A 21503-nucleotide genomic window follows, 5' to 3' on the forward strand; every position below is an offset into this window, starting at 1 on the left:
CTCACAAAATCAGGTTTTTGTTAATGTACAAGCTACAAAATTCAGATAAATTTCCGTTCGAGTCAAAGTTGAGTTAGTTGTCGTATGCACAAGTACATGTATGCACAAAGTGCAATGAAAAAACATACTTGCAGCAGCATCACAAGCACAAGCAGCATCAGATATACAACATTCATAAGAAAAACATAAATTAAACATAAATTATACAAAATTATACAAGAACACAACTAGAACAACAAAAAAAAGTCCATCATAGTGCAAAGTAGTCAAAGTGGTCACATGCTGCTATACTCAAGTAGTGACTAGGATTATGCAAGTGGATTCAAGAACTGAATTGTTGAAGGGAAGTAGCCATTCTTGAACCTGGTGGTGTGGGACTTCAGGCTTCTGTACCTCCTCCCCAATGGCAGCTGCAAGAAGATGGCACCGGGACGATGAGGATCTTTGATGATAGATGTTGCCTTCTTGAGGCAGCACCTCATGTAGATACTACCAATGGTGGGGAGGGATGTGCCAGTGATGTATTGGGCTGAGTCCACTACTCTTTGCAGCTTCTTATGTTCCAGTGCATTCGAATTGCCATGCCAGAACATGATGCAACCAGTCAGGATACTTTCAACAGAACATTTTTTAGAAGTTTGAGAGAGTTTTCAGTGGCATACCAAATCTCCTTAACCTTATAAGAAAGGCTGGCATGCCTTCCTTGTGATTGTATCCATGTGCTGGGCCCAGGACATGTGTATATGCATCTTTCAATGTTTGGACAATATTTTATTGTATCTATAAGCCCTTGGGTTACTGGATAGCATTTTGAAGGAATATATTAAATTTGGTAACAGAGTAGTGACATATACTACTGTTTTAAGTAGAAAAATAGTTTTTAAAATCCCCCCGAGCTAAAAAAATGCCAGACATCTAAATATCCAACATGAGGAATGGATCCTCATATTGAAAATGGTTAAATTTTGTACATTTCAGGGGAAAGGCTCACAATTTGAAACCATAGCAAGTTGCCATTTGGTGATGCACTTCTTTACAACTTTGCTCATCTCCAAGAAATTCCAAAAGCTGCCATCTACCATGATCATAGAATTAAGAGTAATAAAGTGTACAGCACAACTTGTCCATGCCAACATGGTGCCGATCAAGCTAGTCCCATTTGCCCCCGTATCCCACTAAACCCTTCCTATCCACGTACTTATCCAAATCTTTTGAATGTTTTTATTGTACCTGCCTCAACCACTTTCTCGAGCAGCATATTCCATGTACACACCAGCCGCTGTGTGAAGACATTGCCCTTCAGGTCCCTTTTAAATTTTTCCCCTCTTACCTTAAACCCATGCCCTCTAGTTTTTAGTTCCCCTTCCCTGGAAAAAACACTATATGCTTTCACCCTATCCATACCCCTCATGATTTTATACACCTCTATAAGGTCACCCTTCAATCTATGTGGGACCTTGTCGAAGGCCTTGCTAAAGTCCAAATGACAACATTCACTGCCCTATCCTCTCAGTTACCTCTTCGAAAAACTCTCACAGATTTGTCAGACATGATTTCTCACGCACAAGCTGCGCTGACTATCCCTGATCAGACTTTGTCTATCCAAATGCTGGTAGATCCCGTCTCTCAGAATTCCCTCCAGTAACTTACCCACCACTGATGTCAGACTCACTGACCTGTAGTTTGCTGGCTTGTCTTTGCTGCCCTTCTTAAATAGCAGTATAACATTAGCCATCCTCCAGTCTTCCAAAACTTCACCCGTGTCTAAAGATGAAGCAAATATTTCTGCAAGGGCCTCCACAGTTTCTTTCCTAGCTTCCCACAAGTTCTGAGGATGCACGCAATCAGGCCCTAGAGATTGGTCCACCTTAATGCACTTTAAGGCCACCAATACCTCCTCCCTTGTAATCTGTATGCAGTCCAAGACATCACAAGTTATTTCCCTCATTTCTTTAGCATCCATTATTTTCTCCACAGTAAAAAGTTATGAGAAATATTCATTAAAAATCTCACCCATCTCCTGTGGCTCCACACATAGACAGCCATGTTGATCCTTAGGGCACCTTTTCTCTCCCTAGCCAGCCTTTTACTCTTAATATATACATAGAATCTATAGTTCACTGGCTATGCTGGAAAACTGCAGCTAACGTCACTGATTTTATTTGTACTGTTATTATTTCTGAGAAGAAGCAAATTCAACAGCATCATTTCAGTTCGAAAGTTCAACACTTCATTTTTCAGCCAAATCCGTTGATTATACTGTTTTGTTGTCAGCAGGAAAGCTGCAGTAATGCATCAGAAGGAACAGGTAAATAGAGAGCCATTCCAAGCAAAATGTAATTTACCCTCAACTATTTTTGAATCAAGAGATCATTAAAAGAAGTCCTGATCCACTTTTGTACACTGAGTACAATTAATTGAATTTGGCCCTCTGGAAGTATATTATTCAAATTTGCTTACAAATAAAATTGGGAAGATTAAGCACACAGTAAAAGAATAAAGAATGCATGTATAATCAGCTAAACTAGCACACAGAAGACAGATTTAATTTAATGCAAAGAAATAAAGCTGCCACGTTTTCACTCAGTGGCCAGCTAAAGACATAGAATTACACATGACCAAAGTTCTAAAGGGATCAATGCACATTTCCCGCAAAGAAGGGATTGTTAATTTTAAATCAAAGGATGATTGATTTTTACTGAACAAACAGGTAAGGGAGCAGGCAACAGACTAATCTTGCACAGTGGCAGTACAGCAGGTGGTGCTGCTGCCTCACAGCTCCTGTGGCCCAGATTCAATCTCACCCCATTGCTGCCTGTGTGGAGTTTGCACATCATCTTTATAACCGCATGGATTTCCCCCGAGTGTTCTATTTTCTTCTCACATCTCAAAGATGCGCTGGTTGGTCAGTTATTCGGTGACCATAAATTACCCCAATGTAGAAATATTATGGTAGTTTGCCAAAAGCACATTTCATCAATAAAACAATTTCACAAATTGAAACTAGGATAGTTTCAAATTAGTCAATGAATTGTATGCAATTTTATTCAATATATCACTGCCAGGTTCACCTTGATGCAAAGTAAATGGCAAAGTTGGGTGCAATATAAAAATGTTCTTTTTACTTATATTATAAATTTCAGGATAAATGAGAAAGAATTCCTTTTACAATTCAGATGCAGCACGACAGCTTTGCTAAACACTTCTGACAATGAACTGAGCAGAAATTTTTTGCTTCAAGATTCAAATGTTATATTTTCATCACTTAGATTTTAAAATCACTTACCTCAGTTGCATGTTCAATATTTCTGAGAGGAATCCATACAGTGCCCAGAAGAGCATCCCATATCAAGCCTTTGTCCCATACTTCAACAACAAGACCCTTTCCCAAATCATTAATTTCACTGTAAAAGAAATAAGCTGTTTTAATAAATTGTATACACATATGCAGATAACATTTGTAATGATCAATTAATGCTCAAGCACAAATTGATCAGACACCTTAGAGAAGAAATTTATCTTTGGTTCCTCCAACCAAGTACATGCAAAGGTATCAGCCCTCAAATGGACTTGCCTTTGCACTTTTCATTCACTGAAGTCAGCACTGAGACTGATGACAATTTACCCCATTGATGCACTGCCTTCCTGCTAGTGTCTCTACACTTGTTTTCCTCTCCACTACAACAATTTATATGTTAATAATTGTTACAAGAGCACAGACAGAACTAATATGCCATTTTCCCCATTTCACAATAAAGAAGATCACCAGGGGAATTGCTTATTTATTTAAATTTTCCTAGAAATTATATGTAATAGTCACAAAGCCTACTTGTACAGCAGTTTTCTATAATATTCCAATGATAATAATTGGCCATTTTCAAAATGTTAAACAGAAAAAATATTCATCGTCATACAGCACAGAAACAGGCCCTTCGGCCCAACTGGTCCATGCTGACCAAGCTGCCCCATCCAAGCTAGTCCCATTTGCCAGCATTTGGCCCATAACCTTTAAACCTTTCCAATCCATGTACCTGTCTATCTGTCTTTTAAAAGTGGTTATTGTACCTGCCTCAACCACTTCCTCTGGCAGCTCATTCCACATAGATACCATCCTTTGTGTAAAAAAGTTGCCCCCTAAGTTCCTATTAAATCTTTACCCTCTCACCTTAAACCCTCTAACCCTCTAGTTTTTGATTTCCCAACCTTGGGAGAAAGATCACCCCATCTATGCCCCTCATGATTTTGTACACCTCTATAAGATCACCTCTCAGTCTCCTACACTTCAAGGAATCAAGTCCTAGCCTGTCCAACCTCTCCCTATAACTCAGTCACTCAAGTCCTGGCAAATTCCTTGTAAATATTTTCTGCACTCTTTCTAGTTTAATAACGTCTTTCCTATAGCAGGGCAACCAAAACTGAACACAATACTCCAACTGCGGCCTCACCAGCGTCCTGTACAACTGCACCATGACCTCCTAACTTTTATACTCAATGCTCCAACAAATGATGGCTAGCGTGCCAAAAGCCTTCTTCACCACCCTGTCTACCTGTGACTCTACTTTCAGTGAGCAATGTACTTGTACTCCAAGATCCCTCTGTTCTACAGACTTCAAGGCCCTGCCTTTCACTATGATAGTCCTACCTGAATTTGACTTTCCAAAATGCAACACCCCACACTTATCCAAATTAAACTCTATTTGTCATTCCTCCCCCCCACTTACTCTGATTTTTCCCTCTGATTTTTCTGCTGGAGAGGATTCCCATCCCCATCCAGACAGGATCCCACTTTATGTACTGGGTTCAGTTCAGGTCAGGTAAAACATTCAGGCTCTGGACAGGCCAGTTGTGCCATGCAGTTTGGCTTACCACTTGGTATTGCCAAATGTGAATTCTGTTCTTACAATGGGAAGGAATAGAAAAAAATTATCAGTACTCAGGCTTGAGTTGGGTTTAGATTAGCTGTGGTCTGGTTGTTTTTGGCTCTGGTTTTAATTTTATAATCAAGTGGAATTTTAGACTGATGTATTTTCTGTAGCCACATATGAGCAGTGTGCTGAGTCACTGATACTTCAGGCTACGTTGTCTGGCACTTTACACCTTAGAATAAAGTCATTTTCAACAAGATATACTATTTCACATTCAACTAAAGTTCAGTGTGGAGGCATGATTCTTGGGCAATTCTTTAAAACCATGGAACAGAAGGAATACTGTGATGAACCAAATTATGCATTCATCCTTTCTGCAAGCAAAACTAAGTAATGAATTGAAGGACTCAGGTAGAATGCGAAATTGGTGTAGCAGTTTCCTTAGCAGAGATCTCAGTTAAATTTGAATTACTTTCAGCATCTTATACCCAAGAAAATGACTTATATATAATCTGTTTTACCACCCATACTCAACCTCAAGACCCCAGATAACCTTTTGCAGCCACGCAACTCTGAGATCTTTTAAGGCCTCAGTTCCACAACTGTTCAGACTGCACAAAGTGATCATGCATCCAGTCACAACATCCCAAGGTCCCCTCAGCACCACCCTCACAGACTCTGCTGTCAAAGGCTGTCACTGTTTAAAATGGTCCTGATAGGCAATTTTTCAAAAAATACTTACAATTTCACTTAATTTAACTGATTAATTAACTAGGTAATTTTTTTTAAAAACTAAATATACAGAGAAACCAACTAAGGTAAGCTCAGCTAAGATTTTTGTTTGTTGATGATGCTAATCAAATTGATGCTGCTACAGTTTCTATACCAGCAGCACCTAGCATAAACTTAAGAAGCAAGATACAAATTGCCACTCTCTTGGCTCAGTCAGTTATAAAATGTCCCTGAACTCACCACTGAGCAGAGGGTGGAACTGGGGATCAGATCAGATCCCCAGTATGTACAGTATTAGTACTTAGAAAGGCAAAGACTGATAAGGGACAGTTAGCATGGCTTTGTGCATGGGAAATCAGGTCTCGCACACTTGATTGAGCTTTTTTTTTGAAGAGGCAACCAAGAGGATTCACGAGAGCTTGTCTACATGTACTTTAGCAAGGGCTTTGACAAGGTCCCGCATGGCAGGTTGCTCTGGAAAGTTAGATCACATGGGATCCTGAGTGAGCTAGCCAATTGGATACAAAATTGGCTTAGTGATAGGAGGCAGAGGGTGACAGCGGTGGGTCGCTTTTCAGATTAGAAGCCTGTGACCAGTGGTGTGCCGCAGGGATCGGTGTTAGGTCCACTGTTGTTTGTCATTAATATTAATGATCTGGATGTGAATGTAGGTGGCATGATTAGTAAGTTTGTAGATGACACCAGAATTGGTGGTGTAATTGGGATGTCATCTTTACAGCTGTATAATACTCTGGGCAAGACTGCACAGAATATTATGGGCAGCTCTGGTCACCATACTATTGGGAGGATGTGATGAAGCTAGAGAGGGTGCAGAAAAGATTCACAAGGATGTTGTCCAGACTGCAAGGCTTTAGTTATAAGGAGAGACTGGATGGGCTGGGACTGTTTTCCCAGAATGCAGGAGGCAGAGTGGTGACCTTATAGAGGTTTATAAAATAATGAAGGGCATACAAGGGTGAATAATGAGGGAGAATGGTCACAGTCTTTTTCCCCAGGGTAGGGGAGTCTAAAACTAGAGGGGCATAGATTTAAGTTGAGAGTGGAAAGATTTAAAGGGGACCAGAGGACAGGTTTTTTCATACAGGTGGTGGGTATGGAGCATGCAGTCAGAGGAAGTGGCAGAGACAGGAACACTTACAACTGTTTAAAAGATGTTTGGACACATTCATGGATAGGAAAAGTTTATAGGGCAAACATGGGAAAATGGGCCTGGTTCAGATGGGCATATTGGTCGGCATGGACAAGTTGGGCCAAAAGTTCCTGTATCCATGATCCTATTCTGTGATCCAGGTCTGAAACTGCAGAGCTGAAACTTCCAATAAACACTCGATAGTTTCTTGGCAGGTAATATCTAACCTGAAAAATCACTACCATATAACATTCTTCCACAGCTCAGTATGGAAAAGGACGTTTAGTTCCTTTGTTTTACAACTGCTAAAGAGACAGGATGCTACAAGTGCGTAAAAATCAGGATGGCTTCATACAAACATGGTTCAGTAAATTATATATTTAAACAGGATAACCAGACATGGCCATGTTTATCAGAACACTATGAAATGCTTTTCCATAGCATGCTCTCTTTGTTTACGTATTTAAATCCTTTGCAAAATATTTTACAAGCTCTGTTAATTTTTTTTTTCTGTTTTCTTTCTTCAAATGAATTATGTGGATAATGTGAGGATGCATCTGCAGCTCTTTCTGGATTTTAAATGATGTTCAGATAAGACAGCTCTCTGGGTTCACATTGTCACATCAAACTGCTTATCTGAAGGACAGAGCTGGAGTCTGTTCTGTATTCTGGAAACAAAACAGCATTCATTCTGCCAGTTCTCAGCATTCCAAGAGGCAGAATACTTTTTTTTAGGAACAAAATAGATTGTTGTGGATCATCTTTAATATGATTCTAGGAGACATCTTCTGTTATTCAAAAGGCTTCCAGGAGTTATGTTAATTCTAAAACATCTTAAAAAGAGTCTTGCTAGAGCTTAGCCAAAATCCACAAAGCCTAGAATTCTGGCAAACGCCTACTCTGCATTGCACAGGTTTTAGCACTGGATACTGTAACCAATGAACAGAGCACCAACCACACAAACACAAGGTACATAGAACAGTACAGCACAGGAACAGGGCCTTCGGCCCAAAATGTTGTGCTGAACTAATTAAGCTAATGACACCTAATCCCTTCTGCCTGAACATGGTCCATATCTCTCCATTCTAAGAGCCTCTTAAATGCCTCTATCGTACACCCCTGGCAGCCCATTCCAGGCACCCCTCACTCTCTATGTAAAGTCCTTTGAACTCTCCCCTTCTCACCTTAAATCCATGCCCTCTAGTATTAGACATTTCTACCCTGGGAAAAAGATGCTCACGGTCTACTCTATCTATGCCTCTCATCATTTTATAAACTTCTATCCGGTCTCCCCTCAGCCTCCACCACTCAAGAGAAAACAACCCAAGTTTCATAGAATCAGAGAACAGTACAGCACAATACAGGCCCTTCAGCCCACAATGTTGTGCCGACCTTTAAACCACGCCTCAGACTATCTAACCCGTTCCTCCCACATATCCCTGTATTTTAAATTCCTCCATATGCTTATCTAGCAACCTCTTGAATTTGACCAAAGTACCTGCTTCCACCACTGCCCCGGGCAGTGCATTCCATGCCCCAACCACTCTCTGGGTGAAAAAAAACTTCCTCTGATGTCTCCCTTGAACTTCCCACCCATTACTTTAAAGCCATGCCCTCTTGTATTGAGCATTGGTGCCCTGGGAAAGAGGCGCTGGCTGTTTACTCTATCTATTCCTCTTAATATTTTGTACACCTCTATCATGTCTCCTCTCATCCTCCTTCTCTCCAAAGAGTCTTTCCTCCCATAGTCTTTCCTCATAATCCATACTCTCTAAACCAGGCAGCATCTTGGTAAATCTCCTCTGCACCCTTTCCAATGCTTCCACATCTTTCCTATAATGAGGCAACCAGAACTGGACACAGTACTCTAAGTGTGGTCTAACCAGAGTTTTGTAGAGCTGCATCATTACCTTGTGGCTCTTAAACTCGATCCCACGACTTACGAAAGCTAACATCCCATAAGCTTTCTTAACTACCCTATCCACCTGTGAGGCAACTTTCCGGGATCTGTGGATATGAACCCCCAGATCCCTCTGCTCCCCCACACTATCCAGAATCCTGCTATTAAATTTGTATTCCGCCCTGGAGTTTGTCCTTCCAAAGTGTACCACCTCACACTTCTCTGGATTGAACTCCATCTGCCACTTCTCAGCCCAGCTCTGCATCCTATCAATGTCCCTCTGCAATCTTCGACAATCCTCTACATTATCCACAACACCACCAACCTTTGTGTCATCTGCAAACTTGCCAACCCACCCTTCTACCCCCTCATCTAAGTCATTAATAAAAATCACGAAAAGCAGAGGTCCCAGAACCAATCCTTGTGGGACACCACTGGTCACAGCCCTTCAATCTGAATGCACTCCCTCCACCACAACCCTCTGCTTTCTACAGGCAAGCCAATTTTGAATCCACACGGCCAAGCTTCCCTGGATCCCATGCCCTCTGACTTCTGAAGAACCCTACCATGTGGAACCTTGTCAAATGCCTTTCTAAAATCCAGGTAGACCACATCTACTACACTACCCTCATCAATCTTCCTGGTCACCTCCTCAAAGAACACTATCAGCCTTGTGAGACATGATCTGCCCTTCACAAAGCTATGCTGGCTGTCCCCAATCAGATCATGATTCTCTAAATGCTCGTAGATCCTATCTCTAAGAATCCTTTCCAACAGCTTGCCCACTATAGATGTAAGGCTCTCTGGTCTATAATTCCCTGGACTATCCCTACTACCTTTTTTGAATAAAGGGACAACATTTGCCACCCTCCATTCCCGTGGACAACGGTTCAGCAATCTCCTCCCTCACCTCTCGGAGCAGCCTGGGGAATATTCCGTCAGGCCCCAGGAACTTATCTGTCCTAATCCTAATATTTTCTAACAGCTCCAACACATCCTCTCTCCACATGCTCTGGAACATTAACCTTACCAACACTGTCCTCAGCGTCATCAAGGCCCCTCTTCTTGGTGAATACTGAAGAGAAATATTCATTGAGGACCTCACCCACTTCCACAGCTTCCAGGCACATCTTTCCACCTTTGTCTCTAATCGGTCCTACCTTTACTCTCGTCATCCTTCTGCTCCTCACATAAGTGAAAAATGCCTTGGGGTTTTCCTTAACCCTACTCGCCAAGGCCTTTTCATGACCCCTTCTTGCTCTCCTCAGCCCCTTCTTAAGTTCCTTCTTTGCTACTCTATATTCCTCACGAGCCCTATCTGATCCTTGCTGCCTACACCTTATGTATGCTGCCTTCTTCCTCCTAACTAGATGTTCCACCTCTCTTGTCACCCATGGTTCATTTGCCCTGCCATTCTTTCTCTGCCTCACTGGGACAAGTTGATCCCTAACATCCTGCAAGAGATCCCTGAACAACGACCACATCTCCATAGTACATTTCCCTTCAAAGATGTGATCCCAGTTTACACTCACCAGTTCTAGCCTTATAGCCTCATAATTTGCCCTTCCCCAATTAAATATCTTCCTGTCCTGCTGAACCATGTTTGTATGAAGCTGTCCTGATTTTTAAGCACTTGCAGCATCCTGTCTCTTTAGCAGCTGTAAAACACAGGAACTAAATGTCCTTTCTCACTATGGACTTAGACCCCAAGGTCCCTCCGTATCTCAATGCTGTTAATGGTCCTGTCATTAACTGTGTACTTGCCCTTTACATTTGATCTCCCAAAGTGCAAAACCTCACACTTGCCCAGATTAAACTCCATCAGCCACTTCTCTGCCCATATCTGCAATTGATCTATATCCCACTGTATCCTTTGGCAACCTTCTATATTATCCACAACGCCACCAATCTGTGTCATCTGCAAATTTACCAACCTACCCATCTACGTTTTAATTCAAGTCATTTATACTGTATGTATCACAAACAGCAGAGGTCCCAGTACAGATCCCTGCTGAACACCATTAGTCATGGACCTCCAGCCAGAATAAGACCCATCTACTTCTATCCTCTGTCTTCAATGGGCAAGCCAATTCTGAATCCAAACATCCAAGTTACCACGGATCCCATGCATCTTCATCTTCTGGATGAGCCTACCATAAGGGGGTTTATCAAATGCCTTACTGAAATCCATGGAGGCAACATCCACAGCTCTACCTTCATCAATCACCTTGGTCACCTCCTCAAAAAAACTCAATCAAGTAAGACATAATCTGCTCCACATGAAGCCATGCTGACTGTCAATAAATAGGCTATGCTTTTCCAAATTGTCATAAATCCTATCCCTAATAATCCTCACCAATATCTTCCCTACCACCGATGTGAGACTCACCAGTTTATAGTGTTCAGGATTAACCCTATTTCCCTTCTTGAACAAAGCAAAAACATAGCTACTCACCAGTCCTCTGGGACCTTGCCTATGGATAGAGAGGACACAAAGATCTTGGTCAAGGCCCCAGCAATCTCATCTCTTGTCTCTCTCAATAACCTGGGGTATATCCCATCAGGCCCTAGGGACAATGTTCTTTAGGAGACCCACCACCACCTCCTTCTTTGTCTCAAAATGCCTGAGCACATTGGCATGCTCCACACTGATCTCACTATCCATAAGACCATAAGATATATGAGCAGAATTAGGCCATTCTGCCCAACGAGTCTGCTCCGTCATTTAATTATGGCTGATCTTTTATTCTTTTCTCAACCCCATTCTTCCACCTTCTCCCCATAACATTTAACCCCCTTACCAATCAAGAATCTATCAATCTCTGCTTTATATAAACCCAATGACTTGGCATCTACAGCCCTCTGTGGCAACAAATTCCACAGATTCACCACCCACTGGCTGAAGAAATTCCTTTTCATCTCAGTTCCAAAAGGACATCCCCTTATTCTGAAAATGTGCACTCAGATCCTAGACTTTTCAACTGATGGAAGCATCCTCTCCACATCCACTAGATCCAGGCCTTTCAATACTCGTTTCAACGAGATCCCCTCTCATCCTTCTGAACTTAAATCAACTGGCAGCTTAATGTTCCAGGGTACAGATGCTTTAGGCAGGTTAGAAGCAGAGGAAAGAGAGGAAGGAGAGTTGCATTTCTCATTAACAGGAATGTCACAGCAGTAGTCAGAGAAGAAATTACTGAAGGATCATCTAGTGAGGCTTTATAGGTGGAGCTGAGAAATAAGAAGGGTATGATCGCATTGTTGGGATTGTAGAGGTGTACAAAATATTAAGAGGAATAGATAGAGTAGACAGCCAGTGCCTCTTTCCCAGGGCACCAATGCTCAATACAAGAGGGCATGACTTTAAAGTAATAGGTGGGAAGTTCAAGGGAGATATCAGAGGAAGGTTTTTTACCCAGAGAGCAGTTGGGCCATGGAATGCACTGTGTGGGGTGGTGGTGGAGGCAGGTACATTGGTCAAATTCAAGAGGTTGCTAGATAAGCATATGGAGGAATGTAAAATAGAGGGATATGTGGGAGGAAGGGGTTAGATAGTCTGAGGTGAGGTTTAAAGGTCGGCACAACATTGTGGGCCGAAGGGCCTGTATTGTGCTGTACTGTTCTATGGTACTATAGGCCCCCAAATAGTCAATGGGAATTAGAAGAACAAAATATGCAGGGTGATTGTGGAGAGTTACAAGAATAATAGGGTTGTCATTGTAGGGGATTTTAACTTTCCTAATATAGACTAGGACTGCCATACCATTAAGGACTTAGGTGGGGTGGAATCTGTTAAGTGCGTTCAGGAAAGCTTCCTTTGGCAATATATAGAGGGCCCTATGAGGGAGAGGGCAAAGCTTAACCTATTCTTGGGTAATAAAGCGGGGCAAGTGACTCAGGTGACAGTGGGGACCTTGGGACCAATGACCATTAGTTTTAAACTAGTTATGGAAAGGGACAGAGCTGGTCCATAGATTCAAGTTTTAAATTGGGGCAGGGTGATTTTTGATGATATGAGAAAGGAGTTTACAAAGGTTGGTTGGAGTAGGTTGTTTGTGGGCAAAGGAACCACAGGCAAGTGGGAGGCTTTTAAAGGTGAGATAGTGAGAGCTCAAGGTCTGCATGTTCCCGTTAGAGAGAAGGGCAAGGCTGGCAGGAATAGGGAACCCTGGATGACGAGGGATATTGAGGCCCTGGCCAGGAAAAAGAAGGAAAAATGGGTCAGGTACAGGCAGCTGAGATCAAGCAAATCCCAGGAGTTTAGGGGATGCGGGACTCTACTCAAGAAGGAAATCAGGAGGGTGAAAAGGGGGCATGAGATAGCTTTGGCAGAGAAAATTAAGTAGAATCCAAAGAGTTTTTATAAATATATTAATGGAAAAAAACAAATACAGAGTAAGGCCCCTCAAAGACCAAAGGGGACATCTTTGTGTGGAGCTGCAGGAGATGGGAAAGGTCCTTAATGAGTATCTCTCCTCTGCTTTTACCACAAAGGCAAGATGACTTTGGAGCTATGAAAAGTAAATGGGGAGGTCTTGCAGATAGTCCACATTACAGTAGAAGAGGTGCTAGATGTCGTAAAAGATATGAAGGTAGACAAATCTCCAGGGCCTGACTAGATATATCCAAGAACACTGCGGGATGCTAGAGAAGAAATTGCAGGAGCCCTGGCTGAGATATATCTATCATCGTTAGCCACGGGTGAGGTACTGGTAGACCCAGAGGTTGGCAAACGTTGTGCCTTTATTTAAGAAGTGGGGCAAAGAGAAACCTGGGAATTATAGACCACTAAGTCTAACATCTGTGGTAGGCAAGTTACTGGAGAGGATTCTGAGGGATATGATATATGTGTATCTGGAAAGACAGGGGTTGATTAGGGGTAGTCAGCATAGCTTTGTGCATGGGAGATCATGTCTTCCAAACTTGATTGAGTTTTTCCATGATGTGACCAAGAAAGTCTATGAGGGCAGGGTGGTTTATAATGACTTCAGTAAGGCCTTTGGTAAGGTTCCACATGGTAGGCTGCTCTGGAAAGTTAGATCATATTGAATCCAAGGAGAACTGGCTAATTGGATACACAATTGGCTTGATGGTAGAAAGCAGAGGGTGATGTCAGAAGGTTATTTCTCAGACTGGAGGCCCGTGACTAGTGGTGTGCCTCAGGGGTCGGTGCCAGGCCCATTTCTGTTCATCTATATTAACGATTTGGATAAGAAGGCATAGTTAGTGATTTTGCAGATGATACTAAAACAGATGGTATAGTGGACAATAAAGAAGGTTATCAAAAATTACAGGGGGATCTTGATCAGCTGAGTAAGTGGGCTGAGGAATGGCAAATCGAGTTTAATTTGGATAACTGCAAGGTGTTGCATTTTGGAAAGTCAAATCTAGGTAGGAATTTCGCAGTGGACAGCAGGGCCTTGGGGAGTGTTGCATAACAGAGGGATCTTGGAGTACAAACACATGGGAGTATTTATAATTCCCTTGGGAGCTGCACACAAAAAGTCACCTCTCTCTCCGGTACCATCTTTAAACGGTTTGAGCTGTGCCTAGCCACACTCATGACTGTGTGGATAGGCACAGCTCATACCCCATCTATAAATTTGCTGATGACACCACTGTTGTTTGCAGAATCTCAGACAGTGATGAGGAGGTATAGATCGGTTGGCTGGTTGAGTGGTGTCACAACAACAAACTCGCACTCAACATCAGCAAGACCAAGGAATTGATTGTGGACTTCAGGAAAGGGAAGTCGGGAGAACACACACCAATCCTCATTGAGGGGTCAGGAGTGGATAGGATTGATGCAATCATGAAGGCAGCACAGCAGTGGCTCTACTTCGTTAGGAGTTTGAGGAGATTTGGTATGTCACCAAAGACTCTTACAAATTTCAACAGATGTACAGTGGAGAGCAATTCTGACTGGTTGCATTATCCGCCTGGTATGGAGGCTCCAATGCACAGGATCGAAAGAGGCTACAGAGGGGTTGTAGACTCAGCCAGCTCCATCATGGGCACAACCGTCCTCGCCATCGAAGACATCTTCAAGAGGCAGTGCCTCAAGGCGGCGGCATCCATCACTAAGGACCCTCACAACCTGGGACAGGCCCTCTTCATGTTACTACCATCGGGGACGAGGTACAGAAGCCTGAAGACCCAAACTCAACATTTCAGGAACAGGTTCTTTCCCTCCGCCATCAGATTTCTGAATGGTCGATGAACCCATGAACACCACCTAATTGTTCCTCTTTTTCACTATTTACTTACTTTTGTAACTTATAGTAATTTTTATGTCTTTAGGTCTTGCCCTGTACTGCTGCAGCAAAACAAATTTCACGACATATGTCAGTGATAATAACCCTAATTCTGATTCTGACATAGTTTTCTGTTCGAGGAGTCATAGGCAGACAGGGTGGTGAAGGCGGCATTTGGCACTCTGGCCTTCATAAATCAGGGCACTGAGTATAAAGGTTGGGGGGTCATGGTGCAGTTGTACAGGATGCTAATCAGGCCGCACTTGGAGTATTGTTTTCAACTTTGGTCACCCTTCTACAGGAAAGATGTTATTAAACTGGAAAGAGTGCAGAAAAGGTTTACAAGTATGTTACCTGGACTTGAGGGACTGAGTTATAGGGAGAGGTTGGACAGGCTAGAACTTTATTCTTAGAGTGCAAGAGACTGAGAGGTGATCTTACAGAGGTGTAAAAAAATCATGAAGGGCATAGATAGGGTGAATGCACTCAGTCTTTTTCCCAGGGTTGGGGAATCGAGAACTAGGGGCATAGGTTTAAGGTCAGAGAGGAAAGATTTAATAGGATTTTTATATATATACATACATACATACACAAAGGGTGATATCTTTGTGGAATGAGCTGCCAGAGGAAGTGGTTGAGGCAGGTACAAAGCAATTTTTAAAAAGACAATTGGACAGGTGCATGGATTGGAAAGGTTTAGAAGGTTATGGGCCAAATGCTGGCAAATGGGACTTGCTTGAAAGGGACATCTTAATCAGCATAGACCTGTTAGGCCAAAGGGCCTGTTTCTGTGCTGTACAACTCTACAGGCCCAGACCCATCAAATGCTCCTCATACTTTAAGCCTTTCATTCCCGGGATCATTTTTGTAAATCTCCTCTGGACCCTTTCCAGGGCCAGCGCATCTTTCATTAGATACAAGGTCTAAAAATGGCTCACAATATTCCAAATGACATCTGACCAGCACTTAAGCAGTAGAACATAGAACATGAAAGGTACAGCACTGGAACAGGCCCTTTGTCCCACTATGTTGTTCCGAACTAATTAAACTAGTAATTAAAAGCCTACTAAACTAGTCTCTTCTGCCGACATGATTCCATATCCCTCAATTCTCTGCAATATTCATGTGCCTATCTAAGAACATCTTAAATGCCTCCATCATATTTGCCTCTACTACCATCCCTGGCAGCGCATTCCAAGCACCCACCACTCTGTGTAAACAAAAAACTTGCCCGCACATCTTCTTTGAACTTACCCCCCTCACCTTAAATGCATGCCCTCTAGTATTAGACATTTCGATCCTGGGAAAAAGATACTGCCTGTCTATCTATGCCCCTCATAATCTTAAGAAACTTCCATCAGGTCCTCAGTCTCTGCCATTCCAGAGAAAACAACCCAAGTTTGTCAACCTGTTCTCATAGCACATGCCCACTTAATCCAGGCACCATCCTGGTAAACCTCTTCTGCACCCTCTCCAAAGCCTCCACATCCTTCCTATAACAGGGTGACCAGAATTGATTGCAATACTCCAGATGCAGCCTAACCAGAGTTTTATAAAGCTGCAACATAACTTCGTGACTCTTGAATTCAATGCCTCAACTAATAAAGGCAACCATGCCATATGCCTTCTTCACCACCCTATCAACCTGTGCAGCCAGTATATCCTTACTTTTATATTCTGGTCCTCTCAAAATGAATGCATTGGCCTTTCTTATTCCCAACTCAACCTGCAAGTTAACATTAAGGGAATCCTGAATTAGCACTCCCAAGCCCCTTTGCACCTCCAATTTCTGAATTCTTTCCCAATTTATAAAATAGTCTACACCTTTATTCTTTCTACCAAAGTGCATAACCCCACACTTCCCTACACTGTATTCCATCTACCACTTCTTTGCCCACTCTCCTAAACTGCCCAAGTCCTTCTGCAGTCTCCCTGCCTCCAGAACACTACCTGTCCCTCCACCTATCTTGGTATCATTTGAAAACCTGGCCTCAATGCCATCAGTTCCTTCATCCAGATCATTAACGTATAATGTGAAAAGTTGTGGTCCCAACACTGACCCTGTGAAATTCCACAAGTCACCGGCAGCCATCCTGAAAAGTACACCTTGCCAAAGGCCTTCTGAAAACCCAAGTAAACAACATCCACTGACTCTCCTTTGTTTAACCTGCTTGTTACCTCCTCAAAGAATTCTAACAGATTTATCAAGCAAGATCTCTCTTTAATGAAACCATGCTGACTTCACCCCATTTTATCATGTACTTCCAAGTATTCTGAAATTTTATCCTTAATAACAAATTCTAAAATCTTACCAACCACTGAGATCAGGCTAACCAGCCTATAATTTCCTATCTTTTGCTTCCCTCCCTTCTTAAACAGAGGGGTTATATTTGCGATTTTCCAGTCCTCTGACTCCAGTGATTCTTGAAAGATCACTATTAATGTCTCCACAGTCTCTTCAGCTACCTCTTTCACAACTCTGGGGTGTAGTCCATCTGGTCCGGGCAAGTTACCCACCTTCAGGCCTTTCAGCTTCTCCAGCACCTTCTCTGGAGTAACAACCACTACACTCACCTGACTCTCTTGAATTTCCGGCACGTTACTGGTGTCTTCCAATATGAAGACTAATGCAAGATACTTATTCAGTTCCTCCGCCATTTCTTTGTTTCCCCATTACTATTTCTCCAGCGTCATTTTCCAGCAATATAATGTCCATTCTTGCCTCTTTCTTACGCTTTATGTATCTGAAAAAAAACTTTTGCAATCTTCTTTCCTATTATTGGCTAGTTAACCCTCATATTTCATCTTCTCCCCCCTTTTAGCCTTTTTAGTTGTCCTCCATTGGTTTTTAAAGGTTTCCCAATCCTAAGACTTCCCATTAATCTACACTATATTGTATGCTTTCTCTTTACTTTTTATGCTGTCCCTGACTTCCCCGGTCAGCCATGGTTGCCTCATCCTCCCTTTAGTGTGCTTCTTCTTCCTTGGGATAAAATTCTACTGTGTCTCCCAAATTACTCCCAGAAACTTCTGCCATTTCTGCTCCATCATCTTCCGTGCTAGGGTCCCTTCCACTCAACTCTGACCAGTTCCACTCTCATACCTCTGCAGTTCCCTTTATTACTGTAATATGGTTTCGTCTGATTTCAGCTTCTCCCTTTCAAACTGCAAGGTGAATTCCATCATTATGGTCACTGCCTCCTAAGGGTTTCTTCACCTTAAGCTCCCTGATCAAGTCTGTCTCATTGCATACAACCAAATCCAGAATTGCTTGTTCCCTAGTGGGCTCTACCACAAGCTGCTCTAAAAAGCCACCTCAAAGACATTTCATGAATTCGTTTTCTTTGGGTCCACTACTGACCTGATTTTCCCAGTCTACCTGCACATTGAAGACCTCCATCATCACTGGAACATTGCCTTCCTTACTTGCCTTACTGTAACATGGCTTTTCTTACATGTCTTACTATACTCCGTATCCTTCTCTTGGTGAATATTGACACAAAGTTCTTATTTAGGACCTCGCCCAGATCCTTTGCCTCCAAGCACATGTTCCCTCTTTTAACCAATGCTAGGAGTATTTAACACAAGGAGTATTGTGAACAAGGCAAATGAGCTTAGAGATTGAATAAATACTTGGAGCTACAATGTGGTGGCCATTACAGAGACTTGGATGGCTGAGGGACTGGAATGGTTACTTCAAGTGCCAGAAAGGACAGGGTGGGAGGCAAAAGAGGTGGAGGAGTGGCACTGTTGATCAGAGATAGTGTCACGGCTGCAGAAAAGGTGGACATCATGGAGGGATTGTCTACGGAGTCTGTGGATGGAGGTTAGGAACAGAAAGGCGTCAATAACTTTACTGGGTGTTTTTTATAGGCTGCCCAATAGTAACAGGGATATCGAGAAGCAGATAGGGAAACAGATCCTAGAAAGGTGTGATAATAACAGAGTTGTTGTGATGGGAGATTTTAATTTCCCAAATATCGATTGGCATCTCCATACGCGAGGGGTTTAAATGGGGTGGAGTTTGTTAAGTGTGTTCAGGAAGGATTCTTAACAAAGTATGTAGATAGGCCTACAGAGGAGAGGCTGTGCTTGATTTGGTATTGGGAAATGAACTTGGTCAGGTGTCAGATCTCTCAGTGGGAAAGCACTTTGGTGATAGTGATCATAAATAGCATTTTAGCCTTACAATAGCATTGGAGAGAGATAGGAACAGACTAGAATAAGTAGGAGTAAAGGGAATTATGAGGTTCTCAGGCAGGAAATTGGAAGCTTAAATTGGGAACAGATGTTCTCAGGGAAAAGTAAGGCAGAAATGTGGCAAATATTCAGGGGATATTTGTGTGAAGTTCTGCATAGGCATGTTCCAATGAGACAGGGTAGTTACGATAGGATACAGGAACTGTGGTGTACAAAGGTGGTAATAAATCTAGTTAAAAGGAAAAGAAAAGCTTACAAAAGGTACAGAGAGCTACGTAATGTTAGAGATCTGGAAGAGTATAAGGCTAAAGGGAAGGAGCTTAAGAAGGAAATTAGAGAGCCAGATGGGGACATGAGAAGGCCTTGGCAGACAGGATTAAGGAAAACCCCAAGGCATTCTACAAATATGTGAAAATCAAGAGGATAAGACGCAAAAGAATAGGACCTATCAAGTGCAAGAGTGAGAAAGTGTGTATAGACCTGGAAGAAATAGCAGATGTACTTAATGAATACTTTACATCAGTCTTCACTACAGAGAAAGATCTGGGTGATTGTAGTGAGGACTTGCAGCAGGCTGAAAAGCTTGAGCACGTAGATATGAAGAAAGAGGAGGTGCTGGAAATTTTTGAAGGCATCAAGTTGGATAAGTCGTCAGGACCAAATGAGACGTACCCCAGGCTACTGTGGGAGGCGAGGGAGGAGATTGCAGAGCCTCTGGTGATGATCTTTGCATCATCAATGGAGACAGGAGAGGTTCTGGAGGATTGGAGGGTTGCGGATGTTGTTCCCTTATTCAAGAAAGGGAGTAGAGATAGCTCAGAAAATTATAGACCGGTGTGTCTTACTTCAGTGGTTGGTAAGTTGATAGAGAAGATCCTGAGAGGCAGGATTTATGAACATTTGGAGAAGTAATAATATGATTAGTAATAGTCAGCATGGCTTTGTCAAGGACAGGTCAATTGAATTTTTTGAGGATGTGAATAAACACATCGATGAAGGAAGAGCGATAGATGTAATGTATATGGATTTCAGCAAGGCGTTTGATAAGGTACCCCAGGCAAGGCTTATTGAGAAAGTAAGGAGGCATGGGATCCAAGGGGAGATTGCAATGTGGATCTAGAACTGGCTAGCCCACAGAAGGCGAAGAGTGGTTGTTGATGGGTCGTATTCTGCGTGGAGGTCAGTGACCAGTGGTGTACCTCAGGGATCTGTTCTGGGACCCTGACTCTTTGTGATTTTTATAAACGACCTGGATGAAGAAGTGGAGGGATGGGTTAGTAAGTTTGCGGATGACAGAAAGGTTGGAGGTGTTGTGGATAGTATGGAGGGCTGTCAGAGGTTACAGCGGGACATAGATAGGATGCCAAACTAGGCTGAGAATTGGCAAATGGAGTTCAACCCAGATCAGTGTGAAGTGGTCCATTTTGGTAGGTCAAATATGATGGCAGAGTATAGTATTAATGGTAGGACTCCTGGCAGTGTGGAGGATCAGAGGGATCTTAGGGTCCGAGTCCATAGGACACTCAAAGCAGCTGCACAGGTTGACTCTGTGGTCAAGAAGGCATATGGTGCATTGTCCTTCATCAATCATGGAATTGAATTTAGGAGCCAAGAGGTAATGTTGCAGCTATATAGAACCCTGGTCAGACCCCACTTGGAGTACTGTGCTCAGTTCTAGTCGCCTCACTACAGGAAGGATGCAGAGAGCCATAGAAAGCGTGCAGAGGAGATTTACAAGGATGCTGCCAGGATTGGGGAGCATGTTTTATGAAAACAGGTTGAGGAAACTCTGCCTTTTCTCCTTGGAGCGACGGAGGATGAGGGGGGACCTGATAGAGGTGTATAAGATGATGAGAGGCATTGATTGTGTGGATAGTCAGAGGCTTTTTCCCAGGGCTGAAATGGTTGCCACAAGAGGACATAGGTTTAAGGTGCTTGAAAAACTCCACCACCATTTCCAGCAGCCCATTCCACGCACTCACCACTCTCTGAGTAAAAAACTTACCCCTGACATCTCCTCTATATCTACTCCCCAGCACCTTAAACCTTTGTCCTCTTGTGGCCACCAATTCAGCCCTTGGAAAAAGTCTCTATCTACCCTATCAATACCTCTCATCATCTTATACACCTCAATCAGGTCCCCCCTCATCCTCCGTCCCTCCAAGGAGAAAAGGCCGAGTTCCCTCAACCTGCTTTTTTTTTCTGCATTCCAGGCAGCATCCTTGTAAATCTCCTCTGCACCCTCTCTATGGCTTCCACATCTTTCTTGTAGTGAGGCGACCAGAACTGAGCACAATACTCCAAGTGGGGTCTGACCAGGGACCGATATAGCTGCAACAATACCTCTCGGCTCCTAAATTCAATTCCCCGATTGATGAAGGACAATACACCATATGCCTTCC

General features: G+C 42.8%; 1 protein-coding gene across 1 annotated transcript in view; it reads right to left on the bottom strand.

The window, feature by feature from the left end:
- Nucleotides 1–308: 308 nt before the first annotated feature.
- Nucleotides 309–21503, bottom strand: part of LOC127583901 (protein unc-13 homolog B-like) — a 77498-nt gene continuing 56303 nt past the window's right edge. Inside the window, exons 4-5 of the mRNA XM_052040291.1 lie at nucleotides 3287–3404; nucleotides 309–410 (exon numbers count right to left, since the gene is read on the bottom strand). Of these exons, the coding sequence (XP_051896251.1) occupies nucleotides 309–410; nucleotides 3287–3404 (220 nt within the window). The remainder of the gene's footprint in view (nucleotides 411–3286; nucleotides 3405–21503) is intronic.

Source organism: Pristis pectinata, chromosome 28, assembly GCF_009764475.1.
Source record: "Pristis pectinata isolate sPriPec2 chromosome 28, sPriPec2.1.pri, whole genome shotgun sequence".
Classification (NCBI taxonomy): Eukaryota; Metazoa; Chordata; class Chondrichthyes; order Rhinopristiformes; family Pristidae; genus Pristis; species Pristis pectinata.